We start from the raw sequence: 14,643 nt of genomic DNA, 5'->3' as shown, positions 1-14,643 counted from the left end.
GAAGACGAGACTTGGATGCTTGTATAGAGGGCGGGGTTTTTCTGTTTGGTTCGTAATAGGAACTCCAAAGCGAAGGTGCGATTGCATAATCCAGGGCAAAGGTCACGAGAAGTCCTTTGTATTATAGTTCTTACACTGAAGCGTTGGTTTTTTGTCGGTTTGTATGTCTGCATTGAGCATCGCGTGGTTATGGGCCTTTCACTTCTTTCACTAGGCTGTATATCTCTCTTCAGAACAAGAAATTTAAACATGTTTGTCTTGTGCGATTGTTGTACTCTAGTTGGCTAGTGTGAGACTCGCACGCCGCTCCTTCCTCGACGTTTGCAGGACTGCCTTGGCGAAGCGGTGACTGCGACCTCTCTCACTAACTTCCTCTATCACTCCCCCCTCTCTCTCACTTCCTCGCCCCACCTGCCAACGAAACGACATCCAGAAGACTAAGACTATCCCTTTAACTTTCTTGTTGTCTTCCCATCGAAGACTTCCAGCACTATGGACGAAGACTCTAGTGGTCTTCGAAACGATATCATTACCTCTACCACCTCCTTGGATGACTTTGATTGCTCCTCAAGCATACCCCCGCCTACCAAAAGACCTACGAAACAATCGCATCACGACAGCTTCTTCGAACTTGCACGTTTGATGAAAGAGAAGAAACCGTATACTGCCACTCCAAATCTGACTTCACGCCTATCGCTCCCTACTGGGCCAAACAGTAATTAATACCATAGAACTGTACAACCACACGCTGAGATGATATAGGTTCACACTCTAGCGATCGTATTCTCCATGCAGATCGCGCTTTTTCCCACTCGACGAAGCCCTTCACTGCGCCAGAGACTGTCGCTGAATTTCTTGAGAAGCAAGAGTTTGCTTCTCCAGCCAATTGTTCAAAAGATGCTATCACGGGCCACCTGTTTAAAAAGGAGGTACAACCCCAGAATCGAGTGGGTGACAAAGTTGGTCTCAGCCTTGTAGACGAGAGTGTATGTTCGCACGAGGCACAGCCAACCATATCTCCGAGCAGTGACATAGCGTGTCTCTTAGACCTTGAGCCGCTTTCACGCGTGGTACCAGTCGAGTCATCAACCTCTACTGAATCCCTTCAAACGCCTCGACTAGCACATCAAACCAAGACTGATTACATAACGCAATTGACAAAACCAATATGGCATCCCATGAGGAATGACTTTGATGGTGCAGAGGAACACATGCCAATTCTCGGACTACACATTCCAGCTCTCAAGCAAAGTGACGAAGAAATAAGAAGAACAAAGGACGATGAAGAGTCGCAGTTGTGTAGGCTGAAGTATCGAAATGAAGTTAACAAAGACCAGAAAGCATCAATGTGCCGACTCTTGGCTGAAAAGGAGAATCAGATCAAGACTCAACAGCTAGCACTTGATACCGTGGCTCAGAGAATGGCAGAACTAGAGGCAGAACTTGAGGGCTTGGGAAAAGTGACTGGTAAGCTGGATAGCTTTATAGTTTCTACTTTCATCAAACTGACAGCTGATAGGGGAGCGCGATTTCCTGTGCGGCACTGTCGCGAAACTAGCCCGTGAACGAGATGAAGCCTTGCAAGCCTCTACCAGCGCGCAAGATTATCAAGCCCACATCCAAAAGCTTACCGATACTCTTGCGAAGTTCAAAGAAGTCAACATCGAGCTACGTCGAAAGCTTGTACAAGAAAGCCTCAGTAGGACTACTCTGGAAGATGACAATGAAGATCTCAAAGCCAAACTTCACGAAAAGACCAGTATTTGTAACCGCCAGCGCGACCAGCTAAGGACTACCGAACGCGAACTTCAGATCTCTGAAAAGCGTGTCAGCGATACAAAGAACGGTCAGTTGTTGCAGGGCGCTGCCCATCTTGTCAAGCCACACATGAATGCTGAGCTGCCCAAGACGGTGGTTGCATGCTCCGAGTGCTACGCCAATAATCTGGAGTGCGATAGTAAGGCGAGGTGTCGCAACTGTACCGAACGTGGCGTATCGTGTGGACGTTGGAGGTGCTCAATGAAGCACAAGCTGGGCGACTGTCCTCTTACACCATGCAAACTCTCGCACGACTCACAGGGCTGGCTTATTCTACCAAAAGAAAGGCCTCAATGGTGAAGAATTTGCCTTGATTGGACATGGTACTGCGTGAATGGAAAAGGTGTAAATCGGGTAGTTGCTTTCAAGCGGGTTTGCGAATAGGTCTTAGTAGCCGAGTTAAGGGACGATGGGGAATGCATGGTTTCTATGATACAGGCTACCATACATGCGCATACGTATGGTGGATGAGCCTTTGCAAAACTTTCCATGAGGTTATGAATATCGATATATGCGATACGAGAGTCTCAATCCCATGTCTTGGAGGCTCTGGTATGTAAATCCAAGCACATATTTATTTCTCTTGTCCCTTCTTGCAAGTTTTCTGATCATTGTTTTTGATCTAGTCTTTATCTCCTAATTATGGCACATAAGTATATGCTATTGGAGGGAGGGAGGCGTGATAAGGAATAAATTCAACTTTTAAGCACTGGCATGTGCTCTATATCTATGCTGTTACGTAGTCTAGTGAGAAATCTCATGTGATAAAGCTGCTAGATGTTCAAGTAGCCGCTATAATCTTTGCATCCGAGGAATAGCTTTGGTGGCTTTTTGGATCATATATCTAATCATCTGCCAAATCGCTTAAGCTCCCACATCCTGAGTGGCGGATACACGACCGAAGCCCATGCAAAACCGACAAAGTTGCCCATCTAGAAGGTATTAGCATGAGTTGCCAAAGTTTGCACATGCATTTCACATACATCAGCACCGTAAGTTCCAACTTGTTTGGCGATAGGCCCAATGTACCAGACCTGTGCCATGCACATGATAGCGCCAATCCAACCGATGACAAAGGCAACTAACGCTGCAATGCCCAATGGTAGCTTCTTCTTCTGGTTCCATACCTCCCAGTTGAAGCCGATCTTGCGGCGGAAGATCAAATGCTCCTCTAGGATAATGGCAATCCAGATAGACACCCAATAGCCCATAAGAGCCAGGAAATTGGTAAAGATTTCCGCAAGGTGCGCACGTCCTGCCAGCGCGCAGACTGTGAAGATGATGACGCCAACAGTGTTCCAGATCACTCTTGGTATGGCGGCGGCGTAACGACCGAGAATTTGTGCATCAATCCCAGAAGAGTACGTTGGCACGATGAGGTTGGCGACGAGTCCCAAAGCGACAATCACGCCACAAAAAGAGCCAAAAGTGCCGAGAGGCTTGTATCCCTCCACAATGAGCGCACCTTGGGATACGCCGTACGCTGCTTCCCAGTTTGCATTGTTCGACATGCCGGATGCCAGTCCAATGCCCAGGACAAAAGCGAATGTAAAGCTACACATTAGGCCGATCATGGTCATGCTGAAGATGCTTAGAGACGATGCATGTTCAGGATAGTAAACGAAGTAGTCGGCCGCACCACCACCGTATGTGATCGCCGCTGCAAGAGTAAGGCCAAAGAAGCTGATGCGGTTCCCGACGATGGTACTTGGATTTTGATCGCCATGTGACTTGGAAGATGTGTCGAATCGCGGGCCTGCGACGCCCGCCAAGATGCAGAGCACCACCAGCTGCGGCAGCCATGCCCAGCGCTCGTAATAGTGAAATATCTGGTATCCGAATGTGGTAATTGCCCAAGCAATGACGGCCACGATGATAATGCCGACCACAACGGACATGGAATTTGTCGAAACGGCAGACAGGATTTGGCCTGCGACTACGCAGTCGATCATGCCATATCCAAGCAGTACGATGATGTTGAGTAACACAATGATCTTGGACGGCCACCAACCCGTAATGTACCGCGAGAAGATCATGGTACGGTTACCACTCTTGGGGCCAAATGTGGCTACATAGGCGACTACTAGGCAACCAACCAGTGCACCGAAGACACTCAACAAACAGGCATCTGTGAAGCCGAGAGCGAAAACGGCAGGGCCAAGCATGCCCAGTGTGATGTTGTTCGCTGCCAAGTTGACACTGAACCACATGATTGCGACCTGCGAATACCCCAAAAGGCGCAAATCATGACGTTCGTGGGGCTCGACACGCTGGATGCCGCGGGCCTCGAGATTGTACGCTACAAGCTGGCTCTCGAATGTTTTCCAAGTCTTTTGCCATTTTGCATAGCATATATCATCCTGTCGCTCGATATCGTGAGTCAATGGCGAACTGCTTGCGCCCGGGGCATCTGGTGTATTCCCATTGTGTGACTTCGCGATGGAGTCCATGGCACCGACCTAGAGCCATTAGCAGCAGCCTCTAGATTTGGAAGGGAGCAAAGCATGAGTCCTTTCGCAGGTTTTAACCTGATCAAGTTCAGACCGTATATCTCAGATCGCTGCCATCCACAAAGGAAATGAATGGCGAGCGAACACCGGTCTCATGCATTATGTTACCTGAGGTTACCTTGATCGGGCGACATTCTGCTACTTGGTTGCATCATGGCTGCAATGCCGTACTTTGTTTTGAATTGGGAGTTTGTAATGTAGTACAGAGAGATGAATTGGGAGAGAGGTGCAGGAGGCGTTGATTCAGAAAAGAACCATCACGTGTGGGGGGTGATTATCAGGAAGCCCCGCCCGCGGACATCGTGCCGTCTGAAAACCCCCTGCGCATCCCGCGCAGCCCAGCCGTAACCCCTGTAACGCGACGTGATAATGACCCGCAGTTGTTGTCATTGAATTTCGTGTTGTGGGCATGGCTTCTGCTGCGTACTACTCTAGAGACGGACTGAACTCTAGAAGCGGCGTGAAAAGTCAAGCTTTGAAGAAATAAGCTTGTCAACCGCTGATACGTTCAAGTCAGCCTCTGTGCTAGTTTAACATCACGACTGCACCACGCTAGACATGAGATGGTGGCTATCAACACCACCGTGCGCGTTCAACAAGTCTGCGTGACTCTTTACCGCCTACTACTTCAAGGCTAGTCCATATCACACAGAGTTTCCGCTCGACTTTTGCGGATCGTCCAAAACCGGGGCAAGGGTAACCCCACAACAAGGCAGCATCCACTCTCCTCGTATTCGATTGGAATATCCAATGTCGAGTCCAGTCATGTAGCTTCGCAGCATGATTTCGCGAAGGCTAAACCGGTTGTCGACCATCGTGCCAATAAACATCCCATTATGGTTTTCCTGATGGCGATTTAAATATATGGCGAAGCGCCCTGGCAGTGATACCTTTTTGCAGCTGACCAAATTATCCTTCACGTCTCTGGCATCATGGAGTGGATGAAGAGCCTCCTACTAGCCATCGAGCTGGCGCCAGCTCTAACTTACGCTGCGCCAACAATTCATGGACGCGACACAAACAGCACATGCAGAAGAACCAAAGTAGCAATTATGTATGTTAGATTACATCTACTACGCAGTATCAGCGACTGATCTTGTTTAGAGGCGGCGGCGTTGCTGGCATAACAGCAGCTGTGAGTATGACTTGTTCCAAACGGTCTCTACCTGACTCGGGATTCATCATACTCAAACTTGTATCATCATGTTGACTTCTCTTCAGCAAGCACTGTCCAACCAATCAGTCTCCGACTTCCTCATCTTTGAATACCAGGATCGCATCGGAGGCCGCATGCTGAACACCAAATTTGGCTCAGACTCCAACGGCAATCCATACACGGTCGAACTCGGCGCAAACTGGATTTCGGGATTAGGCGAAAACACCAAAAACGGCCCAGAAAACCCAGTCTGGACTTTCTCAAAGCATGTCAATTTAACGAGTCCCGATTCCGATGCTTTTTCCATTGCTACTTACAATGAGACTGGAGCTGTCGATTACACCAGTATCCTTGATGAGTTTGAAGAAACTTGGACTAGCTTTGAGCAGAGGGCAGGTACGATACTTTCAGAAAACCTACAGGACAGGAGTGCCCGTGCGGGCTTTTGGCAGAGCGGATGGCGACCAAAAGGCGATCCCATGCGGAAAGCAGTCGAGTATTACCTATGGGATTGGGAGACAGCGCAGGTGAGCTCTTACCATAATTCTTGAATAGTGAAAGTATGCTGATTTTATGATCGTGTTACAAAGACACCCGAGGAATCAGGCTTTGTATACGGAATCACAGGATGGAACTTGACATACTATGGATTCTCTGAGGAGAGCAAGTGTAAGTCCTCATCCAAATGCACGCGGAAAATGCTTTTCTGATTTCGGCGGCTTCACAGTCTGTGCTGACCCACGCGGCTTCAGCACGTGGCTCAAACACCAAGCATCCAAATTTCTCCAACCAAATGACCCTCGTCTCCTTCTTAACGCTGTCGTAACAAATATCAGCTACTCAGATACTGGTGTACACATCACCACGTCGGATGGCTCCTGCATAGAGGCTGATTTTGCTATCTCTACCGTATCTCTCGGCGTTCTGCAGAACGAAGTCATTACCTTTGAGCCCGAGCTACCAGAATGGAAGCAATCTGCCATTGCCACTTTCGCGTTTGGCACATATACAAAGATCTTCTTCCAATTTAACGAGACCTTTTGGCCAGATGACAAGCAATTCCTCCTCTATGCAGATCCCACGAACCGCGGTTACTGGGCCGTCTGGCAAAGTCTCTCAACCGAAGGCTATTATCCCGGCTCCAACATTATTTTCGCTACACTCGTGGACGAGCAATCGTACCGCGTCGAAGCGCAAGATGACGAAGCTACCAAAGCAGAAGGTATGGCTGTCCTGCGCAAAATGTTTCCCAATGTTACTATTCCGGAACCGATAGCGTTCACATATCCGCGCTGGACTCAAACGCCGTGGTCGTACGGTTCTTATTCGAACTGGCCCGTTGGCACAACGCTCGAGATGCATGAGAACCTGCGCGCGAGCGTGGGCAGATTGTTTTTCGCGGGTGAGGCTATGAGCACAGAGTACTGGGGCTTCCTCCATGGAGCGTGGTATGAAGGTCGCGAAGTGGGACAACGCATTGCTGGGCAGCTGACTACTGAGTGCGTCAACGTTGCAAGCGGGTGCGGCGATATGAGTAAGTATGAGGTGCTGCATGGTACGACGGAGCTTTGGGAAGTCAATGCGTTTAATGGCATGAGGACGAGTCCGTTCTTTGTTGCTGAGAGTGGAGATAAGCAAGATATATAAAACTAATATGGATACATCTATAACCCAATGAAAGCTCAATGGTTGGCTATCAAATATAATGAGGTATCATGTGAAATGTACCATTGTCGTCTTGTCATTCCCTGTTTATTTTGAATTCAATATCCGCCCATATTGGCACGTGATCGCTGGGCCCTCGTTCTGCCTCACTGTTCATAATCCCACAAGCCTTTACACATCCCTTTTCCCAAAGTCTCCGCCCGGCGATAAAGTAATCCACTCTATCACAGCTAGTTCCCCATTCCCTGGTGCGCGGATAGTAGGTGTACCTCCTCTCTTGTTCATGCATTTTTCTCCAGATATCAATGCCGTTCAGCCCAATAGATTTCTTCTCTTCATCCCTTCCCTCAAGCAACATGTCGTGAAAATCTGCACGATTAACGACGTGGTCCCTAGGAAAGACCCTTAATTTAGGATGCCCATCACGCTCATCAGGAGCAACATTCATATCACCCGCAAGCAACACATCCCAGCCCTGCCGCTCTAGCCTCTTACATTCCTCCATCAACAAACGATGGAACTCTCTCTTGCGATCGTGTCTCGTTCCCTGCACAGCTCCACTACGTGTATCATGATACAAGTATTCTGTTCCATTGACAGCGTAGATGTGGAAGATTGCGAGTTTCGATAATGTGACTCGACATGTGATTTCTACTATTGAGATTCGGCCTTCGCGATCCCAATCAACGGTTCGCACTGTTGTGGTATAAATATTGTTCAAGTCCCTGCGCAAAATGCTGCATACTCCATATACTTTTCCGCTTCCCCGTGGACCCCGAGCATTGTGGGGATCGGTGGGAAGGGTGAAGTGCGCGTCATACAGGGGACCTTTGGAAGTGTTTGAACTAGTCTCTGGGGGCAAGTACGAGTTGATGGCTGTTCTCACAGCATCTTGTGTTTTTATGTCTTTGGATGCGATTTTGACTTCTTGGAGGAAGAGGATAGATGGCCAGTGGTGGCGGTGCAAGAAGGCCCGGAGTGAAGTAGGATATATTTCATCTTTGCTATCCTCATTATGGCTACCTTTTGGTGCCTTGAAGAATGACGTAATTGATGGTTGGAGGAAGGGTGAGATTCCATTGATGTTCCACGAGAAAATGCGGAAGGTGTTTGCTTCCAGTGGTGGAAGAATGGTAGAACTGATGGATGATGTGGTCTCCTGGGAACTTTTCGTCGATGCAGTTGACTTGGTAGTAGTAGTAGTCTTGCGCCGCTTGGCGGGCGGTGGACTAATGGCACGATTCATGAATATCCCATGTCGATATATTGAAGTTTGCAGCCCCCTGAGGGCATCTATAATATTATGTGACGTCATATACCATCGAATATATCAGAGGTGGTACGGGCTGATATGTGCTGCAAGACATTTGCTAGTGACGGTCGATCGCGCGTGCACGTGGCCGGGACGGGACGCGTCAATCAGCATGCTTCACATGCGTTGATTGGGCAGGGATCGGCCACATCATTCATCGACCCCTCTCAACCGCTTAACACTCTAACTTCAACGCCACCCCTCCGCCACTATTGTACTATAAACCCTAGTCCCCAATTCCTCAGCCACACCCATATCTCACAATTCAAATTCCTCTAAAATGGCCTACCAACGCAAGAAGAGCCTCCTCATCGGCATCAACTATGTCGGCAGTAGCCACGAACTACGCGGCTGCCACGCTGATGTAGACAACATGGCTGAGTTCCTTTACTACCGTGGCTACAACAACTCTCCAAAGGACCGTGTTATTCTGACCGACCGTCCCGAAGTCCCACCCGACTCTCCCTACTACCCCACCGGCCACAACATCCTTGCAGCAATGGACTGGCTCGTCTCGGAACCTGGATGCACTCTTTTCCTTCACTACTCAGGTCACGGCGGCCAAGTTGCGGATGTGGACGGAAACAGAACGACGGGTCTGGACACATCCCTTGTTCCCATTGACTTTGAGCAGAGAGGTCAGATTTCAAGTACGATTCTGCACCAGCATCTTGTCACTCGCATGGCACGTGATTGTACGCTCTTCGTAATCATGGACTGCTGCCACTCTGGAAGTGCGCTAGAACTCCCCTATGTTTACCGCTCCGACAGTGACGGCCAGATCAGTTTGATGGACAATCTGAAGACGGGTCTCCATCTTGCAGAAGAAGCCCGCGATATCATCTCAGGTGGCTTTACGTTCGATAAGGTTGGCGAGGCGCAACAGCTTCTTGCCGGAGCCAGCAGCTTTTTCAAGGGTCTCAGACATATGGGTGAGGAGCAAGAGGAAGGGCTTGAACACGGAGAGTTTGCTGACCAGTATGGTCATGAACGGAAAATGGTCACCATGTTCTCTGGTTGTAAAGATGAGCAGACGAGCGCCGATGCGCATATTGAAGGGCGTGCAACCGGAGCCATGACTTGGGCGTTTCTAGAAATGATGAAGACTACGGAACGCCCAAGTTACGCTGAGGTATGTTTTCCATGCTATGGTATTGTGCTTTGCTGACCATCTAAAGACCCTCAAACATACAAGAAAGCTGCTGGATGAAAGCAACTATACGCAGATTCCCCAGCTGAGCTGTGGGCTGGATATTGATCTGGATGAGATGACACTGGTGCTATAATCTTGATGAGATATGCAAAAAAAAGCAGGCAGTAGCCACCAAACATGATCTATTGATGTATTGCCAAAATTTGACATTAGAATTAGAATTATGGTTGACCTAGCGACATACTTCAGTTTGATATTCTATGTGTTCGCCCATGTCATGTTGATACCGACAAAACTGTGCTTTTTTATGTCAGGCAACGGGAACACTGGTAAAGCGCTATGGCCAACTTGATCCAAAGTTTTTCAAGACAAGCAAGCAATATCATAAGGATCAAATAGTGCGTTATGATTCAGCAGGTATTCTGTCAATGTTTTCTTAACTACCCAACGTACTAGAAATCAATATCAAATCCCCCCACGCCCACAAACAGATATGACAGATGACCCCATAACGGCCCTATACACATGCATCTACTTTAAAATTAATCTGATCCTTGCTCCACATAGTAACCGGCGGAAAGCCCGTGAACGAAGTATCAAGCTGGTTCACAAGATCTCTCTCGTGGTGCAAAATGAGCCGACGAGGTTGTGTGACCGGAATGCCCGCAGAATCCCGTATGCATGTGCTTATTCAGTATATCGGCCAAGATGGGCATTGTGAGAGTTTGGTTAATGGACTTGCGCCTATTGCGGAACATGTGTTGGAGGGGCGAGCAAAGGGAGACGAAGATTTGGTGGGTGCATGTGAAGCGACGAAGAAAAGAGAGCAATGTCAAAAGCATAGGAACGCAGACCCGGTGTGAGATCGTTAACGGTGGGACGAGGATTCCTGAGCCCACTGGCAACATGCATTCTACAGAAAGAAACCCACAAGACGCATAGCATGCAGTTGGAATAAGGATTGATTCTCGGTAACGAGGTACATAGCCAGAAAAAACAGCCAATCGTTCATATGTACTTAGATCAGAGGTATGAGTAAGAAAAAGGACGAAACAGACATACAAAAGGTATCCCCAATATCCAATGATAATCCATACACACCAAAAACACCTGTCCCGCTGCCTTTCCAATGCCACGAAGGAAAAGGATTGCGACCAGAAATAAACGCCTCTCGAATGCAACTATTTACCACCCGTCATGCGTTGGAGGCGTCCTCTCAAAGACACCTAGTCCTTGGCGACCTCCGCCCTGACCTCACCCTTGACGTTTTCAGTGTCGCGTTCCGCTTCACCCTCCTCTTTTGCTGCGGTAGTCTCCTCCTTATCGTCAGTTTCTGCCATTTCCACGTCAGCGACTGGGGCTGATGTGGGTGCCATTGTAGCGGGCACAGCAGTGGGTGGTGACTCAGGTGGGGTTACAACGCCTGCAGGAGATGGTTCCCGCTCAGGTGCAGCAGCAGGAGCGGCAGTATCGGTAGTCTCAGTGGCCGCCGGGGGAGCAGCGGCGGGATCAGTCTCAGGAGCAGTCTCGGGGGCAGCCTCGGGAACAGGTTCAGGGGCAGCTTCAGGGACGGGTGCGTCCATGTCGACATCACCATCTTTGTCAACCTCCTGCTCAGCAGCAGCAGGCGTCTGTGTACGCGACTTTGCGCCTGCAGAGGATTGTCGGGTCGAAACAGCGCTTCCGCCATTGATGTCTTCCATGAGATCCAGGGCATCAGCCGGGGCTGCATTAGGGTTGGGGAAGTCGGTAATGTTTCGTCTCTTCTTGGCGCTGGGTTGAGCACGCACTCCGAGGTTGTTCTTGTAATCCTCATCATCGCTTGCATCATAGAGTTCACCGTCATGCTCGATTTGCTTATCACGTTGGCGCTGTGTCATGCGTACATCTCGGTTTTCGTCCGCATCCATATCGTCTTCTTCGTCTTCAGCATCTGAGTCCATTGCGCGACCTAGAGCCGTGGGCACATCTGGGATTGTTGTGAAAGCCTCAACTGACGGTCGTCCTGTTCTGCGAATGTTCTCAATGACAGCTGATTTGATCTTATGCAAATAGTCGTGGGAATTGGCGTTTTCCATATTTGAGGGCCGGACATCAAGTTCGTAGTCGGGCGCAAAGTACTCGTAGTAGTCGTTGAAAGGTAGCTGCTTGGACATTTTCTGCGAAACAAGCTCTCCAGTCTCGTATGCCCAAGTTCGCGCGACATTCCTCATGGTGTAACCGCCACCTCCTAAGACGATGACTGGTACACCAAAGCTCTTGACGTACCTGACACAGTTGGCGTGTCCGTCCATGCTCAAATTGAAGCAACCGAGCCTGTCTCCCGAAAGACTATCGCCACCGCATTGCAGAACGATGGCTTCAGGTCCATAATAAGTCATTACTGCCTCGATGACTGGCTCAAAGATATTTCGGTATGTCTCGTCGGTGATACCGTCTCGAAGAGGGAAGTTGACAGAGTAATTCTTGCCACTACCAACTCCAATGTCGCGAAGTTCACCAGTACCGGGGAAGTATTCTCCATATTTGTGAAACGAGACAGTCATGACACGATCGGTAGTGTAAAAGGCCTCTTCAACACCGTCTCCATGGTGAACGTCGATGTCGATGTAAAGAACACGCTGCTTATACCTAAGCAACTCGATGATTCCGAGGACAATGTCATTGACATAGCAGAATCCACTAGCCTCGCTCTTTTTCGCGTGATGGAGACCACCAGCCCAGTTTACAGCGACGTCGCATTTCCCTCGGTTCAGGCGAGCGGCGCCCTCCATGGTACCGCCAGCGCTGATACCGCAAAACTCAAATAGGCCGTCAAACACAGGGCAATCGTCTCCCACGTTATATTTACTTTGCTCGCGGGTAAATTGCTCCATGTTGTCTGGCGTGACCTTGTGCAGGAATTCGATGTACTCGTCCGTGTGGAACTGCGTCATCTCGTACTTGGAGGCAGGTTTCGCGCGCTGGATCTTGTTAGAGATTGTCGTAAGGAACGACATTCAGGGTCCACCTACATAGATTTCCATCTTTGTGTAGAGGCCGTAATTCATAATGAGACTATGCGCCATTCGTATACGATGCGGCTTCATTGGATGCCCCGCAACATAGGCGTAGTTACCGACGTCGGAATCGTAAAAGTATGCGACCTTCTTTGGCTGCGACGCAGTGCCGTTATTGATGTGGACAGCGCCAGTTGGGCCTGCCATGTCGTTTCCGTCCACCATGTCTGTGGTGGTTGCGCACAACTACGTGACTATATTGTGGTGATTGGGATGCTCTCAAAGCTTTGGGGAGAAAACCAAGCGGTCTTTGGTATGCGCGAAGGGTGTGAGAGTTTATGGAGTCCTCGAGACTGAAGGGTCAGGAAAAAGTGGAGGGGCCTGGGCGAGAGATGGGGAAGCTTTGAACAAAGACGCGGGCATGGAGCATTCGAGCTGCGCCGGGGTACCCCTGCTTAGCGCCGGTACCGGAACAACAGCATCGCCGGATATGGCAGTCGCGCAGTTACGTGAAGCTCCGAGCATCGATAGCTCGAAGCCATCATCGCCCTCGCCGCCGCCTCACCCAAACAACCACTTCACTCACTCGTGGCGGACAACCCCGTCTTTCTCTTAAGCCCTTTGAAAAAGCCTCGTCGAGAAGACCTACTTACAACACCCCCACTATGGACCGGTTAAGCAGAATGCTCGCCGCCGCTCAAGGCATGGGTGGCATGGGAGGGCCGCAGGCGGATACCAACCTCATCGACAACTCGGAAACCGTTTACATCTCCTCACTTGCACTACTCAAAATGTTGCGACACGGTCGGGCTGGTGTGCCCATGGAAGTCATGGGGCTGATGTTGGGAGAGTTCGTCGATGACTACACAGTACGGGTGGTGGACGTGTTTGCGATGCCGCAGTCCGGAACTGGTGTCTCCGTCGAGGCTGTCGATCCCGTCTTCCAGACTAAGATGATGGACATGCTTCGCCAAACAGGAAGGTATGCAGTCAAGCATTGGGCCCTCGGGATTGCCATAGGTTCTCACATGGTTCACTGAGTCGCTGACAAACACAGGCAAGAAACCGTTGTCGGATGGTACCACTCACATCCCGGGTTTGGCTGCTGGTTATCGTCAGTCGATATCAACACACAGCAATCGTTCGAGCAGCTCACACCTCGTGCCGTCGCCGTCGTAGTCGACCCCATCCAGTCCGTCAAGGGCAAAGTCGTCATCGATGCCTTTCGCTTAATCAACCCGCAAACGCTCATGATGGGCCATGAGCCCCGCCAAACCACATCCAACGTTGGCCACCTCAACAAGCCCTCTATCCAAGCCCTCATCCACGGCCTGAACCGCCACTACTACTCGATTGGCATCAACTACCGAAAGACCGCATTGGAGGAGAACATGTTGATGAACCTGCACAAGCATGTGTGGACCGAGGCACTGCTTATGGATGATTTCAAGAGCGAGGGTGAGCGGAACGTGGATAGGCTGCAGAAGCTGGTCACATTGGCGGACGGTTACGAGAAGCGAGTCAAGGAAGAGACGGAATTGACAAAGGAGCAACTGAAGACACGATATGTTGGAAAGGTGGACCCGAAGAAGCGTATGTTTACTCGTGTGTGGTGCAATAGAAATTTACTAACAAAAGCTGCCAGACATCTCGGACGTTGGCCAGCAACTGATCGAAGACAACATTGTGTCTGTCTCACGGCAAATGATTGACAAGGAAGCCTCAGTACCCAAGCCAAATGCGCGACAAAGCGGCCATGCCAGTGGTGGCGATGATGTGGAGATGGAGGAATAAATGTGGGGTAGCTCGAGCCGCATGTGAAGAATGCCTGGCACTGAGCAATATGCTATGTCATTTGTCAGTCCATGTGTATCCTGGCTTAGGACTGGTGGGGTTGTGCGCCCTGACAGGCAGCGCGAGTCAGAGTATACGTAATCACATAGTCGAGAGACGCATACGAACGCCGTAATGCATAGAGTATGAGACAATGATACTACTACTCTACACGTGTCTTTTATTGCCACCTACTG

General features: G+C 49.7%; 7 protein-coding genes across 7 annotated transcripts; 4 read left to right on the top strand and 3 right to left on the bottom strand.

Moving 5' to 3' along the window:
• Nucleotides 1–492: 492 nt before the first annotated feature.
• On the top strand, nucleotides 493–2,118 carry COCMIDRAFT_5625 (uncharacterized protein; the record flags this gene model as incomplete). Its single annotated transcript, XM_007690135.1, has 3 exons — nucleotides 493–715; nucleotides 763–1,467; nucleotides 1,520–2,118. 3 exons carry the CDS (start codon nucleotides 493–495, stop codon nucleotides 2,116–2,118), a joined length of 1,527 nt encoding a protein of 508 aa, XP_007688325.1.
• A 548-nt stretch (nucleotides 2,119–2,666) lies between these two features.
• COCMIDRAFT_96423 (uncharacterized protein) lies at nucleotides 2,667–4,268 on the bottom strand (the record flags this gene model as incomplete). Its single annotated transcript, XM_007690165.1, has 2 exons — nucleotides 2,667–2,750; nucleotides 2,802–4,268. The coding sequence occupies 2 exons, from the start codon at nucleotides 4,266–4,268 to the stop codon at nucleotides 2,667–2,669; spliced, it is 1,551 nt and encodes a 516-aa protein (XP_007688355.1).
• A 992-nt stretch (nucleotides 4,269–5,260) lies between these two features.
• Nucleotides 5,261–7,131, top strand: COCMIDRAFT_96363 (uncharacterized protein; the record flags this gene model as incomplete). Its single annotated transcript, XM_007690164.1, has 5 exons — nucleotides 5,261–5,382; nucleotides 5,433–5,463; nucleotides 5,550–6,011; nucleotides 6,075–6,153; nucleotides 6,212–7,131. The coding sequence occupies 5 exons, from the start codon at nucleotides 5,261–5,263 to the stop codon at nucleotides 7,129–7,131; spliced, it is 1,614 nt and encodes a 537-aa protein (XP_007688354.1).
• A 94-nt stretch (nucleotides 7,132–7,225) lies between these two features.
• On the bottom strand, nucleotides 7,226–8,395 carry COCMIDRAFT_26632 (uncharacterized protein; the record flags this gene model as incomplete). Its single annotated transcript, XM_007690144.1, has 1 exon — nucleotides 7,226–8,395. One exon carries the CDS (start codon nucleotides 8,393–8,395, stop codon nucleotides 7,226–7,228), a length of 1,170 nt encoding a protein of 389 aa, XP_007688334.1.
• Nucleotides 8,396–8,741: 346 nt separating this feature from the next.
• Nucleotides 8,742–9,747, top strand: COCMIDRAFT_96320 (uncharacterized protein; the record flags this gene model as incomplete). Its single annotated transcript, XM_007690163.1, has 2 exons — nucleotides 8,742–9,593; nucleotides 9,640–9,747. The coding sequence occupies 2 exons, from the start codon at nucleotides 8,742–8,744 to the stop codon at nucleotides 9,745–9,747; spliced, it is 960 nt and encodes a 319-aa protein (XP_007688353.1).
• A 1,093-nt stretch (nucleotides 9,748–10,840) lies between these two features.
• Nucleotides 10,841–12,838, bottom strand: COCMIDRAFT_96381 (uncharacterized protein; the record flags this gene model as incomplete). Its single annotated transcript, XM_007690162.1, has 2 exons — nucleotides 10,841–12,577; nucleotides 12,629–12,838. The coding sequence occupies 2 exons, from the start codon at nucleotides 12,836–12,838 to the stop codon at nucleotides 10,841–10,843; spliced, it is 1,947 nt and encodes a 648-aa protein (XP_007688352.1).
• Nucleotides 12,839–13,296: 458 nt separating this feature from the next.
• Nucleotides 13,297–14,407, top strand: COCMIDRAFT_5619 (uncharacterized protein; the record flags this gene model as incomplete). Its single annotated transcript, XM_007690134.1, has 3 exons — nucleotides 13,297–13,595; nucleotides 13,671–14,206; nucleotides 14,259–14,407. 3 exons carry the CDS (start codon nucleotides 13,297–13,299, stop codon nucleotides 14,405–14,407), a joined length of 984 nt encoding a protein of 327 aa, XP_007688324.1.
• Between the last annotated feature and the right edge of the window lie 236 nt (nucleotides 14,408–14,643).

The sequence above is a fragment of the Bipolaris oryzae genome (genome assembly GCF_000523455.1).
Source record: "Bipolaris oryzae ATCC 44560 unplaced genomic scaffold scaffold_72, whole genome shotgun sequence".
Taxonomy (NCBI): domain Eukaryota; kingdom Fungi; phylum Ascomycota; class Dothideomycetes; order Pleosporales; family Pleosporaceae; genus Bipolaris; species Bipolaris oryzae.
This window is presented reverse-complemented; position numbering and strand designations above follow the sequence as displayed.